The sequence below is a fragment of the Dromaius novaehollandiae genome, chromosome 10, assembly GCF_036370855.1.
Source record: "Dromaius novaehollandiae isolate bDroNov1 chromosome 10, bDroNov1.hap1, whole genome shotgun sequence".
NCBI lineage: Eukaryota > Metazoa > Chordata > Aves > Casuariiformes > Dromaiidae > Dromaius > Dromaius novaehollandiae.
This window is the reverse complement of record NC_088107.1, coordinates 334,009-345,585: the sequence shown is the minus strand read 5'-3', so window position 1 is coordinate 345,585 and position 11,577 is coordinate 334,009. Positions and strand designations below refer to the sequence as shown.

At 68.9% G+C, this 11,577-nt stretch overlaps 2 protein-coding genes across 2 annotated transcripts; one reads left to right on the top strand and one right to left on the bottom strand.

The window, feature by feature from the left end:
- Positions 1-728: 728 nt before the first annotated feature.
- SERF2 (small EDRK-rich factor 2) lies at positions 729-1,344 on the bottom strand. Its single transcript, XM_064517711.1, is given in 3 exon segments — positions 729-934; positions 982-1,116; positions 1,198-1,344. Coding segments are annotated over 3 exon segments (327 nt in total). The 5' UTR covers positions 1,205-1,344; the 3' UTR covers positions 729-749.
- Positions 1,345-4,831: 3,487 nt separating this feature from the next.
- ELL3 (elongation factor for RNA polymerase II 3) lies at positions 4,832-10,098 on the top strand. Its single transcript, XM_064517718.1, has 12 exons — positions 4,832-4,966; positions 5,037-5,078; positions 5,363-5,481; positions 6,004-6,149; positions 6,594-6,841; positions 6,924-7,048; positions 7,271-7,373; positions 7,876-8,155; positions 8,689-8,743; positions 9,049-9,220; positions 9,297-9,341; positions 9,412-10,098. Exons 1-12 carry the CDS (start codon positions 4,832-4,834, stop codon positions 9,517-9,519), a joined length of 1,578 nt encoding a protein of 525 aa, XP_064373788.1. The 3' UTR covers positions 9,520-10,098.
- The last annotated feature ends 1,479 nt before the right edge of the window (positions 10,099-11,577 follow it).

Genomic DNA, 11,577 nt, shown 5'->3' with positions numbered 1-11,577 from the left:
GTGTTTTGTTTCACGTCCCCCAGTGCCCCAGCCAAGGTCTTCCCTCTGAAAACACAGGCTGACACCTCTGCCCAGCATCAAGTCAAGCACAGCTGTCTGCAGTCCTCGGTAGCCCAAGAGCTCCTGCCTCCAGCATTCGCTCCCTGCCTGCTGCCTGTCAGCACAGCCTTGTCCCGGGCCCTGTCCATCCCCAGCTGCTGCAGAAGCGGGCCAGCATCCGTGCCCGAGCCCAGCCACCACTGCTCCCGCTCTCGGGCCCCACACTGCCTTCGTCTGACCTGCCCCGCAATTCTTCCTCCTGGTCCCCTCACCGCCACTCTTCCCATCCCAAAGACCCTTCTCCTGCTTCTGTTCTCCTGCATTTCCAGCACGCTCCCATCCTTCTCCAGCTCCCCACTGCCCAGGGCATTCACCCCTTGCTTCCCCAGCCGTCTCCTGCCCGTGACACCCCACCGCACCGCTAAGGTCCCACTGCCCCGAGGAGCCCACCGCGCGCCGGGGCGATGCCCGCAGAGGCCTCGCAGGCTGCACCCCGCCACGGCGCCTCTCCTCCAGGCCCCGCTGCCCCGGGACGGCCGCCGGGTCACGACACCCGCAGGGTCACGACACGACACCCGCCGGGTCACGACACGACATGATGCCCGTCGGGTCACGACACGACGCCCGCCGGGATGGGCCGCGGTGCCCGGCGGGGCGGGCGCTCCCGACGCGCAGCACCAGGCCGGGCCTGCAGGGCTCCACAAGCTACTTTAATAGGAGGCGGCGCCGCGGGGCGCTGCCGCGGGCCCCGTCGGCGCGGGCCGGCCCCGGGGCGGCGCGGGGCATCCTGCCGGCGGGCGGCCCGGCCCCGGCCCCGGCCGCAGCCCCGGGCTACTTGGTGCCCTCCTTCTTCTCGTCGGCCTTCTTCTGCTTCTGCTGCATGATCTCCGAGTCCCTGCGGGGGGAGAGCGCGTCAGGGCGGCGGCGGCGCCCGGGCCGGGCCGGGCCGGGGGAGGGCGGGCGCTCACCTCTGCTTGCGCGCGGCGGCCGAGAGCCCGTCGTCCCGCCGCTTGCCCTTGCCCGAGTCGCTCTGCTTCTTCAGGTTCTTCTGCCGGGCCAGTTCGCGCTGGTTCCCGCCTGCAACGGCACGGCCGCCTCAGCCCGCCCGCCCGGCCCGGCCCTCCCGCCCCCGGCGCCGCCGGGCCCGGCCGCACTCACGGGTCATGGCGCCGCTGCCTCCCGCCGCTCCGCCGCCACGTCCTGCACTGCCCCCGCCGCGCGCCCCGCCTCGCCCTATAAGCGCGCAGCAGCCAATCGCCGCGCCGCGCCCGCCCCCGGCCGCCCCCCCATTGGCCCGCCGCGCCGCCGGGCCCGCCTGATTGGCCGCAGGCTACGGCCGCCATCGTGCCGACGGGGACGATAGTGCCGGAAGCTGCCGCGCAGGCGTAAGGGCGGCGGAGCCGCGCCCCGGCCCCCCGGGGGCGGAGCCAGGCAGACCCCGCCCCTCCCGGCCCCGGCGCGCGGGGGCGGGGCGTGCAGTGCGGGGGCGGGGCGTGCAGTGCGGGGGCGGGGTGCAGTGCGGGGGCGGGGCAGGGTGCAGTGCGGGGTGCAGTGCGGGGGCGGGGTGCAGTGCGGGGTGCAGGGTGGGGGTAGGGCAGGGTGCACGGGCAGGGTGCAGAGCGGGGCTGGGTGCAGTGTGGGGTGGTGCAGGGGAGCAGTGCGGGAAGGCAGTGCGATGCAGAGCAGCAGTGTAGGAGTGCAGTGCGAGTATGCAGTGCGGGACAGTGCAGGGCAGCAGTGTAGGGCTGCAGTGCAGGGTGGTGCTGTGCGGGGGTGCAGTGCAGGGTGGTGCAGTGCAGCGTGGTGCTGTGTGGGGGTGCAGTGCAGGGCGGTACGGGGGTGCAGTGCGGGGGTGCAGTGCAGGGTGGTGCAGTGCAGGGCGGTGCGGGGGTGCAGTGCGGGGGCACGTTGTGGGCAATGGGGCGCGTTCCCCTCTCGTCGGCTCGGCGCCCGGTGCCCGCTGTGGCCTGGGGCACCGGCGGCCCCGCAGCCTCCGTCCACCCGCGGCGCCCCCCGGGGCCGCGGGGCCGCTCAGGCCGGTCCTTCCGCCGCGGGCGCTGCCGAGGGTCTGCGGAGAGAGACAGCCGTGAGCTCGGCCCCGCCCGGCCCCCCCGCGGGACCCCGCCCCGACGGCGCGACCCCGCCGCCCCGCCGCCCCCTCCCCACGCACCCGGGGCTCCGCGGCCGCGGCGGGTCCTCGCGCGGCTCCTCGGCGGCCGGGGGCGGCAGCCGCCCGGCCCGGCGCTTCGCCAGCCGGGAGAGCTCGGCGTGCACGGCCTGCGGGACGGGAGAGCCGCTGCGGCCAGGCTCCGGCGGGCTCCGCGGTCCCGGGGCAGCGCGGCCGCCCGCGCACCTTGCTGGCCGGCTCCAGGCGCAGGGCTCTCCTCAGCGCCAGCGCCGCCTCCTCGTCCCGGCCCTGCTCCGCCAGCAGCTGCGGGCGGAGGAGCGGGCGGTAGCGGGCGGCAGCGGGGCGGGACCCCCGCCGCCGGCCCCGGCCCACCTTGCCCTGCCGGAGCAGCGCCCTGCCGTCGTCGGGGCTGAGGCGGAGCGCGGCCTCGCAGCAGGCCAGCGCCTCCCCGGGCCGCTGCAGCTTCAGCTCCGCGGCCGCGCAGTTGTTCAGACACTTGACGCGCTGCTCCCGCAGCTCCTCTTCCTCCTGCGGCCCGGGCGGCGCTGGGGGCCGGGCGGCGCCGGGATCAGCGGCACCGGGATCGGCAGTACCGGGATCAGCGACACCGGATCGGCGGCACCGGAATCGGCGGCACCGGCATGAGCGGCACCGGCATGAGCGGCACCGGGATCAGCGGCACCGGGATCGGTAGCACCGGCATCAGCGGCGCCGGGATCGGCGGCACCGGGATCAGCAGCACCGGGATCGGTAGCACCGGCATCAGTGGCGCCGGGATCGGCGGCACCGGGATCGGCGGCACCGGCCGCGCCGTCCCCGGACCCGTCCCCCCGGTCCCCCCCCAACCCCCTCCCCGGATCCCCGTCCCCCCCCGCGAAGCCGCCCGGGCCTCACCGGCGCCGGGGCCGTCGAGGGCGCGCAGGGCCAGGCGGTAGGAGCGCAGCGCCGCCGCGAAGTCGCCCCGCGCGAAGTGGAAGTTGCCGCGCTCCCGCTTCTGCGCGCCCAGGCGGAGGCGGGCGGCGGGGGGCAGCCGCCGCGGGTCGGGGCCGTCGCGCACCTCCAGCAGCGTCACCTCGAAAAGCAGCGGCGCCTCGGGCGGGACGTCGGGCTCCCTGCGGGCACAGCGCCGCTGCCGCCCCGCCCCGCCCCGCCCCGCCCCGCCGCCGCCCCGCCGCCGCCCCGCCGCGCCCTACCTGCCCGGGCGGCCGTAGCCGTAGCGGGGGGCGGCGAGGAGGAGGCAGACCTCTCCCAGCTGCATGGTGGGCACGCCCAGCTCCAGGGCCTGCGGGCGGCGGCGCACGGTCGGGGGCGGCGGCTCCCGGGCCCCCCCGGCCCCCCCCGGCCCCCCCCGGCCGCGCCGCCGGACCTGCACCGCGTCGCCGTGGCCCGGCACGAAGGTGAGCCGCGGGTCCCGCTCCGCCAGGCCGCCGTCCTCCAGCGCGCCCAGCGCCTTCACCGACACCTCCTGGCCCGGCCGCGGCCGCGGCCCGCCCCGGCCGTCCCGCACCACGCGCTTCCGCAGCAGCCGGTCCCCTGCGGGAGGCACGGGCGCCCGTGAGAGCCGCCCCCGCCGCCCCCGCCGCCCCCGCCGCCGGGCCAGGGCACTCACCGGTCAGGTCGCTCCAGCCGTCGGCCGCGAAGAGCGGCCCGAAGCCGCCGGGGCCCGGGGCCACGAGCTCCTCCAGCCGCCGGTAGAAGAGCGGCTCCTCCTCGCGGGCCGACGGCTCGGCGATGGCGGTGGGGGGCATGCGGAACCGCACCGCCCTGCCCCCGCCGCCCGCCCGCCGCCGCCCCCCGGCCCCCGCCGCCCCCGCCGGGGAGCCGCCGGGCTGCGCGCCGGGCGCCGCCGCGTCCATGCCCGCCGCCGGCCCGGCGCTACGCGCGGACCCCGGCCCGGGCGGGCCCCGAGCCGCCTCCCCCTCGCCCCCCGGGGCTCGGCGGCGCCGCGCCCGCAGCCCGCAGCCCGCCCCGGGCCGGGGCCGCCGCCGCGCGCATCCCGGGCGCCCGCGACCTGGGGCCGGGAAGCCGCTAAGGGGATTAGCGGTGACGGCAGGGGCTTTGCGGCCGGCGGCAAAAATAGCCGGCTCAGCCCGAGGGCTGCCGCGGGGGGTCCCCGGGCCCCGCCGCCCCGCGCACGCGGCACCGCGCCTCCGCACCCCGCCCCGGTGCCGCCCCGGTGTCATCCAGCCCCGGTGCCGCGTCGCCCCGGTGTCGCCCCGGTGCCGCCCCGCCCCGGTGCCGCCCCGGTATCATCCAGCCCCGATGCCACCCCGCCCCGGTGTCGCCCCGGTGTCATCCAGCCCCTATGCCGCCCTGCCCCGGTGCCGCCCCGGTGCCGCCCCGGTGTCATCCAGCCCCGATGCCGCTCTGCCCCGGTGCCGCCCCGGTGCCGCCCCGGTGTCGCCCAGCCCCGGTGTCATCCAGCCCCGATGCCGCCCCGCCCCGGTGCCGCCCCGGTACCGCCCCGGTGTCGCCCAGCCCCGATGCCACCCCGCCCCGGTGTCGCCCCGGTGCCGCCCCGCCCCGGTGTCGCCCCGGTGTCACCCAGCCCCGGTGTCGCCCCGCCCCGGTGTCGCCCCAGTACCGCCCCGGTGCCGCCCCGCCCCGGTGCCGCCCCGCCCCGGTGTCGCCTCGGTGCCGCCCCGGCGCCGCGCACTCGGAGCCATGCGGCGGGCGCGGACGGAGCTGCGCGGGCGGCTCCGGTACCGGGGGTGCGCGCGGGGCCCGCGGCTCAGCCTGCTGCACGTGCGGCTCTCGGAGGCGGCGGCGCGGGCGCTGCGGGGCTGCGAGCGGCGGCAGGTGGGACCGGGGCGGCCGGGGGCGGCGGGGAGCCGGGCGCAGGCGGGGCTCACCCGGGCTGTTGTTGCAGGGGGCGCCGGGGCCCGCGATCGCCTTCCAGGGCAGCCAGGGGGTGAGTGGGGCCGGCGGCGGCGGGGCCGGGGCGATCGCGACCCCGCGGCAGCCACGGGGAGCGGGGCGGTGGGAGGGGCCGGAGGGGCCGAGGCAGCCGTGGGGCGAGTGGGGCAGGGACCGGGGCCACCGCGGGCGGACCGGGCACCCGGGCGTGAGCAGGGCCAGCACCCGGCCACGCTCCCGGCGCCGGGAGCCGCCGATCCCCGCGGAGGGGGAGGCGCCGGGTGCTATTCCCCGCCGCCCGACGGGGCGGACGTCCTGACGGCCCGTCCCCGCTGGCAGTGCCTGACGGTGCCGGGCGGCCCCGGGGAGCCCCCACGGCTCTTCGCTTTCTTCCTCTCGCGCTACAGCAGGGACGAGCCACAGGCCAGCTTCGAGTGCGCGCGGCTGGCCGTGCCCAGGTGAGCCCACCGCCACGGACGCGTCGGGCACCGAGGGTCGCGGAGAGCAGCTGCAGGCCTGCTCTGTCCGTGCCCCGCCGGGAGCAGCCCCTTCCCTGCCCTCCCTGGCTGCCACCAGGCTCGGCGCGGCCAGGCCCATGGCACCGCCCAGCCCCAGCCCTGCTCATGCTGAGGGTGCTGCAGGCGCGAACGGCTGCTGGGTGCTGCCCGAGCTGCCTGGTCCGATCTCTGCTTGGGTCCCGGGGGGTCCCCTCCTGTCCCCAGGGGACCCGGCCAGGCGGCCCAGCGAGCTCAGAGCAGTGCAAGCGGCCCACAGCCGCCGTAGGGGCACCCCGTGTGCCGGAGCACATTTGAAGGCAGCGGCAGCCCTGCAGATAGGGCCTTTGGAGACGGTTTGGGGACAAACTCCCTCCTCTCTCGCTAGCTTGGGCTGTCCGCCTTGCAGGGGGCCCCTGTAGGCACCCCCGCGGCCAAGGGGAGCAGGGCTGGGCTTGGCTGGCGGGAGGTGTTGTCTGCTCCCAGGCTAGGGCAGAGCCGGCTGGACAGCGTGGGCAGCATCCGGGAGAAAATCACCGTCTGCGCCTTTGAGAACACCTACCCAGTGCTGCAGGAGCGCGTGTCCCAGCCCGAGGAGTCCTGGAGCCGGGCAGCCGTTGAGCTCAGCTTGGGTCAGTGGGGTGCTGCGGGTGGCACCGGCCTGAGTGACGCTGGGTGCTGAGCTACCTGCTCCCTCCCGGCCGGGGCAGTGCTGGGACGTGTCACGCTGAGGACCCACGCCAGCGTGCTGGCAGACATCACCGGGGTTTGATGCCCGCAGGGGCCCTGATGCCAGCAGTGCCGCCAGCCCTGGGATGTGGGCACAGCCGCTCGCCGTGGCCGGGGTGGCAGCTCCGCACGCGTGGGGGGAGCAGACCATACTGGTTAGCGGGAGACACCGGCCGCACTGGGAGAGCTGGCAAAGCGCCGTTGTCCCCCCAGCCACGGAGGGGCGGCTGCAGGAGACTGGGAGCGCAGGGTGGGGGGCTGCATGCCGGGAGGAAGGGGCTGTGGGGGAGGAAAGCAGACTGCTGCTGTGGTTCTCCCCAGATACTGACACTTCTGTTCCCATGCAGGTGCAGGCAAAGGCATCACAGCTCTGAAGAGGGCAGGTGAGACCTGCCTGCTGGGGAAGGGCTCTGTTGGCCATGTCCCGGAGGGCAAGAAGCACAGGCCCACAGCAACCAGCCCTGGGGCTTCCGTTCAGAGCCTGGTTCAGCTCCTGGCCCTGCGGCCCCACCGCAAGCACGAGCTTGTGCAGCGGCTGCAGGGGATGCAGGTGGGCAGCCCCGACTGGGGCTGGCTGCTGGCTGCCCTGGAGGAGGTGAGCGGGGGCCGGTGCCGAGCGCTCTCCTGCGCCCGGGTCCTGCAGCCCTCGCTGTGACCCCGCTGCTCCCCCCGCGCAGGTCGCGGAGCTGGATCCCGCCGAGTGCTGCTACCGCCTAAAGGAGGGACTGGCGAGCTGGGTGCGGGAGGACTGGCCCGGGTACACGGCCCAGGAGCGGAAGCAGGTTGCCCTGCTGCAGCGCAGGTGGAGCTGGGGCACCTGGGCACGCAGCAGTGAGGGGAGCGGGGGGCTGGATGTGCCTGCTCAGCACCGGGGTCCAGCCAGTGGCAGGCTGCATTTACTCCCAGGTGCTGAGCGCCCTTTGGGCAGGACTGGAACCATCTCCCCACTGCCCTGGCACCGGGTGTTCAAAGACTCTTTCCCTAGTCTTGGCCTCTGGTCACGTCTCTCTCTCTCATGCGGCAGGAACCAGCGCGATGGAGCCTCGGCCCGGTCCTTCCTGGTGCCTCTGCAGCAGTCTGCGGATGGCTGCTCCCCTCAGGGTGCCAGGAGAAACCATCTGGGGGTGGTAAGTCCTTGTAGGTGCAGACAGCAGAAAGCCCCCAGGTGTGGGTGCGGGGAGAGCGGGCCTGGTTCAGCACGGCTGCTTCCTGAAGGCATCAGGCTGCTTCCTCCCTGCACCTCCTCCCCGGGGAAGCCCAGTGCCTCCCACTGAAGCTCAGCAGCTCCAGGGCTCTGGACTCTGCTCCTGCCTGGTGCCCAGGCCGCCCTGTGCGGTGGGCAGCAGGAGATCACAGCTGGGTGTGGAGCTGCTCCAGTTCCCAGGTGCAGCCCCTGTTTGAGGAACGCAGAGGAGCCAGCGGAGGGGTGTGCGTGGGGTTGCCCTTGCTGTCGGTTCCTTCACCCACCAACACAACCCAGACAACAGGGCACGTCTGGTGACTGATGTGGAGCAAGGAATGCAGCAGCCCTGGGCTGAGCAGACCAAAGCCGCTGGGGGCCCCTCCAGCGCTGAGGCTTGGGGCAGGGGTCCAGGACAGGTCCTGAGGCAGAGCTGATTTGTATTTCAGAAACGCCTGGCACTGCTGAATTTCTCGGATCCAAGAGGCAGCAAGAGGTCCCGGGCCCTGGAGTCTGCCCCTGGCTTGCAGGAGTGGCACGGGGGCTGCCTGCAGGCAACCAGCACGAAGCAGCTGGGAGCACAGGGCCAGCAGCAAGCTGGGCCTCTGCCCCCGGGCAGCCAGGCTGGTGAGCTGCAAAGCGCAGAGAGGGAGGTGAGCACAGAGGAGGCAGAGGATGACTGGGAGGAAGGAGACCTGCACCTGGAGCAGCACCTCCCTGCACCTGGAGGTGAGCAGCTGTCTAGGCGGAACGGCCACAGGCAGAGCCCCGGGGCACGTGGGCACAGCCTGCCCACAGAGCAGAAGCTAGCCGGATCCCAGGGTGTCTTAGGAGGGAGGCGGGTGGCCCAGAACAGGACTTCAGGCAAGCAGAAAGGTTTTGGCGCTGGAGGCCAAGGCAAGGACCAGAAAGGTGCAACCCTGGGTTAATTGCCCAGCCTTATGGCCCGGGGCTGCCTCCCCTTTAGCTGCGCTGCTGGCTGTGCAGAGCTCTTCAGGGGCCTGAGCAGCTGAGGCTGAAGCGCAGCCCCTGCACCCTGTCCACAGAGAGCCCAGGGCTGCCCTGGGGTGGGACCCCCCCGGCCTCCTCAGAAGGCCTCTGCGAACTCCCCCGTGGGACACAGGGCTCTCTGTCTGCCAGAGCTGCATGACTGCAAACTGGGCTTGCAGGTCGCGCAGGAGCAGGACAGATTACGGCTGAGGCAGAGATGGAGAGATGGTCTAGGGGAGTTCTAATGCTTGTGATCTTCTGCTCCTTGCTAGACGCCAGGTCGCAGGCTAGCAGCTCATCCTCAGCAGAGAGACCAGATTACTTGCGGTAAGTGAAGCTTGGACATTCACTGCACCAGGGCTCCCTTGCTTAGAGTAATTTAAAATCAGCCCCACAGCGTTTCACAGACCGAGACCAAGCTGCCTGCCTAACGGCAGCGTCAGCAGCAGGAAGGGCTGCAAGCCAGGCCCCAGACTCCGTGGGGCAGGTAGCAGGGTCACAGCACTGCCTGTTCTTTGCCACATACTGCATAGCACTGCCAGCCCCCTGCCCTGCCAGGAGCAAGGGCTCGTTGCTGTTGCAGAGGTCTCATAGACACAGGAAGAACAAACCCTTTCTCCTGGTTGTGGCAGAAAATACCACACCATCTGCTCAGTGGAACAGTGCAGAGCCTACGAGACAGCATTTACTGCAGACTACACAGAGTACCGCTACCTGCACACTCGTATTGGTAACGTGAGTCAGAAATTCATTCAACTGGGAGCCAAAATGAAGACTCTGAAGCGAGGAACAGAGGAACGCAAGGCAAGCGCGGGAGACCTGGGGCAGGGGCAGTACAGCTCTCCTCCAATTCTGCTCATCTGCTTCTCTTGGGTTTCAGGCACTTGAAGCTACAATTTTGCATGAATACAGCCACTTCAAGAAGGTAAGGCTGGATGCAGAGCAGGGACTTAGTTCCCTCCCGAAGCTGACCTGTACTTCTCCCCCCACCCCAGACTTATCCCAGCTACCAGCAGGAGAAACATCGCTGTGAATACCTCCACCAGAAGCTGTCTCACATCAAAAAACTGATCCTACAGTTTGAAGGAAGCTGGAGCACCTAAGCAAGCTGCTGCAGAAGTCTTTTCCCCCTCCCCCCCAACTTCTTAGGACCTGTGCCCGCACTGGAGCGTAGAAAGGGTTGAAGCAGCACACATCAGAGAAAGTGCATTGGGTGAAGGGTTAGATTGAGCAATGCCACGATATTGTCAGTGCTTCCCTTAGTGCCCAGCAGCCCATATGTGGCTGCAGCCCAGGACAGCTGCCTGGCTGCTAGCAGAAGCAAGTTGTTTCAACTGCATGCTGCTCTGGGTGACCTGTTCAAGCTGGTTTGCTACTCCCTGTAGAAAAGGACTGCGGCCTTGGCTACCCGGCCATTCTGCCTGGGACAGAGGAAGGGCTGTGCCAGGTGCTCAAAGGCCCTTTTGCTGAGGTCTGTGTCACTTAGCTCTTTGGGTGGTGACTGCCTTCTGGTGGGGCTGAGACAGGAAGCAGCGTTAAGCAGAGGCAGCTTCCACTGCAGACCTCCAAAGCAGTTTTGCTCTCAGCGCAGGGGAGGCCAAAGCAAGGCCCTTGTCAATCACGTGAAGTAGGTTTGATGACATGTCCTGCTGAGATATCTCTGAATAAAATCTTCCTTAGAATTTTGTTTCTTCTCACATGAAAACGCATTAGCTTCAGTTTAGCTGCTGCATGCGGTAATGGGCATCTGGGCAGGCACTCGCACTTGGCTCTTGCTCTCCTGGCCACAGCACACCACCTCTCACATCCTCCTTAGCCCCGTTACCAGAAACGGTAACACCCACCAATCCTGTGGCTGTTTCACCCCTGCTGGCCTAGGAATGGACACTGATGCTCATCAGGAGTGGCTCTCAGTCATACCTTTGAAAAACTTGTGTCATGCTCAGTGCCCAGCTACCATCCGTTCTGAAGAGTCAGACTTTGGAACAAGGCAAGGATTAGAGAAAAGCTTCCCTTACCTGGCCCAGGCTGGTAGCTTCCCCATTAAGGAAACAGTACTCCCGTTTTATACAAGTTAGTTATCAGTAGTCAAAAATAGGGTCCTGCTGTGCTTCCCTGTTCCTTGCATCAGGTCAGCAGCCTGCTGCAGGGATCCCGAGTTCCTCACGTGTTAGGCTGACAGATTTTGCTCTAGGATCACTCAATGTCATCTTTCCCTGCCACCCAGTACCTTAACATTTGCTTTGTGACACAGAAAGCTGTCAACCAGAAGCATGAGTACAGAAAGATGTAGCTAGGGAAGAAATTCTTGTACTTCAGAACTGATTCTGCATAGCTGCTGCAGACAGAGCATCATGTTCCAAGTGTTGTGTGATCTGCTGTACCCAGAGAATTCGAGCAGCAATAAATAACTGGTACGCAGCCCTTTGGAAGTATGGGGGAGGAATCCACAGAGAAAGCAAGCACTAGCTCTTACCATGGTTACTGCTGCACAACACACTGCTGTGTGTTAGGAGTCCACCAGTCCCTCACTCAACTCAAATGCAGCTTAACACACACTGATCCAGGGCAACAGCTCATCTCAGCTCACCCGCAGTATCAGTCCTGACCTTTCCTACCAGCACAATCTGGTCCCAAAACAAGGAAGGACTGCCCGAGATGGTCACTCACTCACAGCCTACACAATCTGACTGCAGCATAGGATCATGTTCTTCTCCCTCCAGAAGAAAGCCACCACTACTGGGTGGTTTTCCACTACCACCACTACTTCAAGAGAAATAATGGCTTTATAATTAACAGCTTTAACTGCCCCTAACCACACACAAGAGTCACAGACAAGGATCTTTGCCAGAGAAGTCCGCTGGCTGCAAAAAAACCTCATTCAGCACTGGTCATACCTGTGTTTTGGTAGAATATGTAGTTACTAGTGCTTCTCAAACATTTGACTACTTTTACACCAGCTTAAAAGCTGATTTATTGCTGTCTCTATGCTGCTGAGCAAGCCCTACTACTAGACTGCTCTGTATACCTGCATTTGTCTAGATCGAACAGTCACACTAAGTACTACGTACCTCCGAGCTTGCTGAAGCAGCATTACTACCTTGTCAGGCAGAGCGCAGACAATAGCAGCATTTGTGGACAGACTCCTTGTGCCCCAAGCC

What these genes read in the sequence shown, in the direction of transcription:
- ELL3 (XM_064517718.1), top strand. Translation starts at nt 4,832, where the DNA reads ATGCGGCGGGCGCGGACGGAGCTGCGCGGGCGGCTCCGGTACCGGGGG. An exon ending in TGCTGGCTGCCCTGGAGGAG is followed by an intron (nt 6,842 to 6,923) that starts GTGAGCGGGGGC and finishes CCCCCCGCGCAG; the next exon opens with GTCGCGGAGCTGGATCCCGC. An exon ending in GCACCTCCCTGCACCTGGAG is followed by an intron (nt 8,156 to 8,688) that starts GTGAGCAGCTGT and finishes GCTCCTTGCTAG; the next exon opens with ACGCCAGGTCGCAGGCTAGC.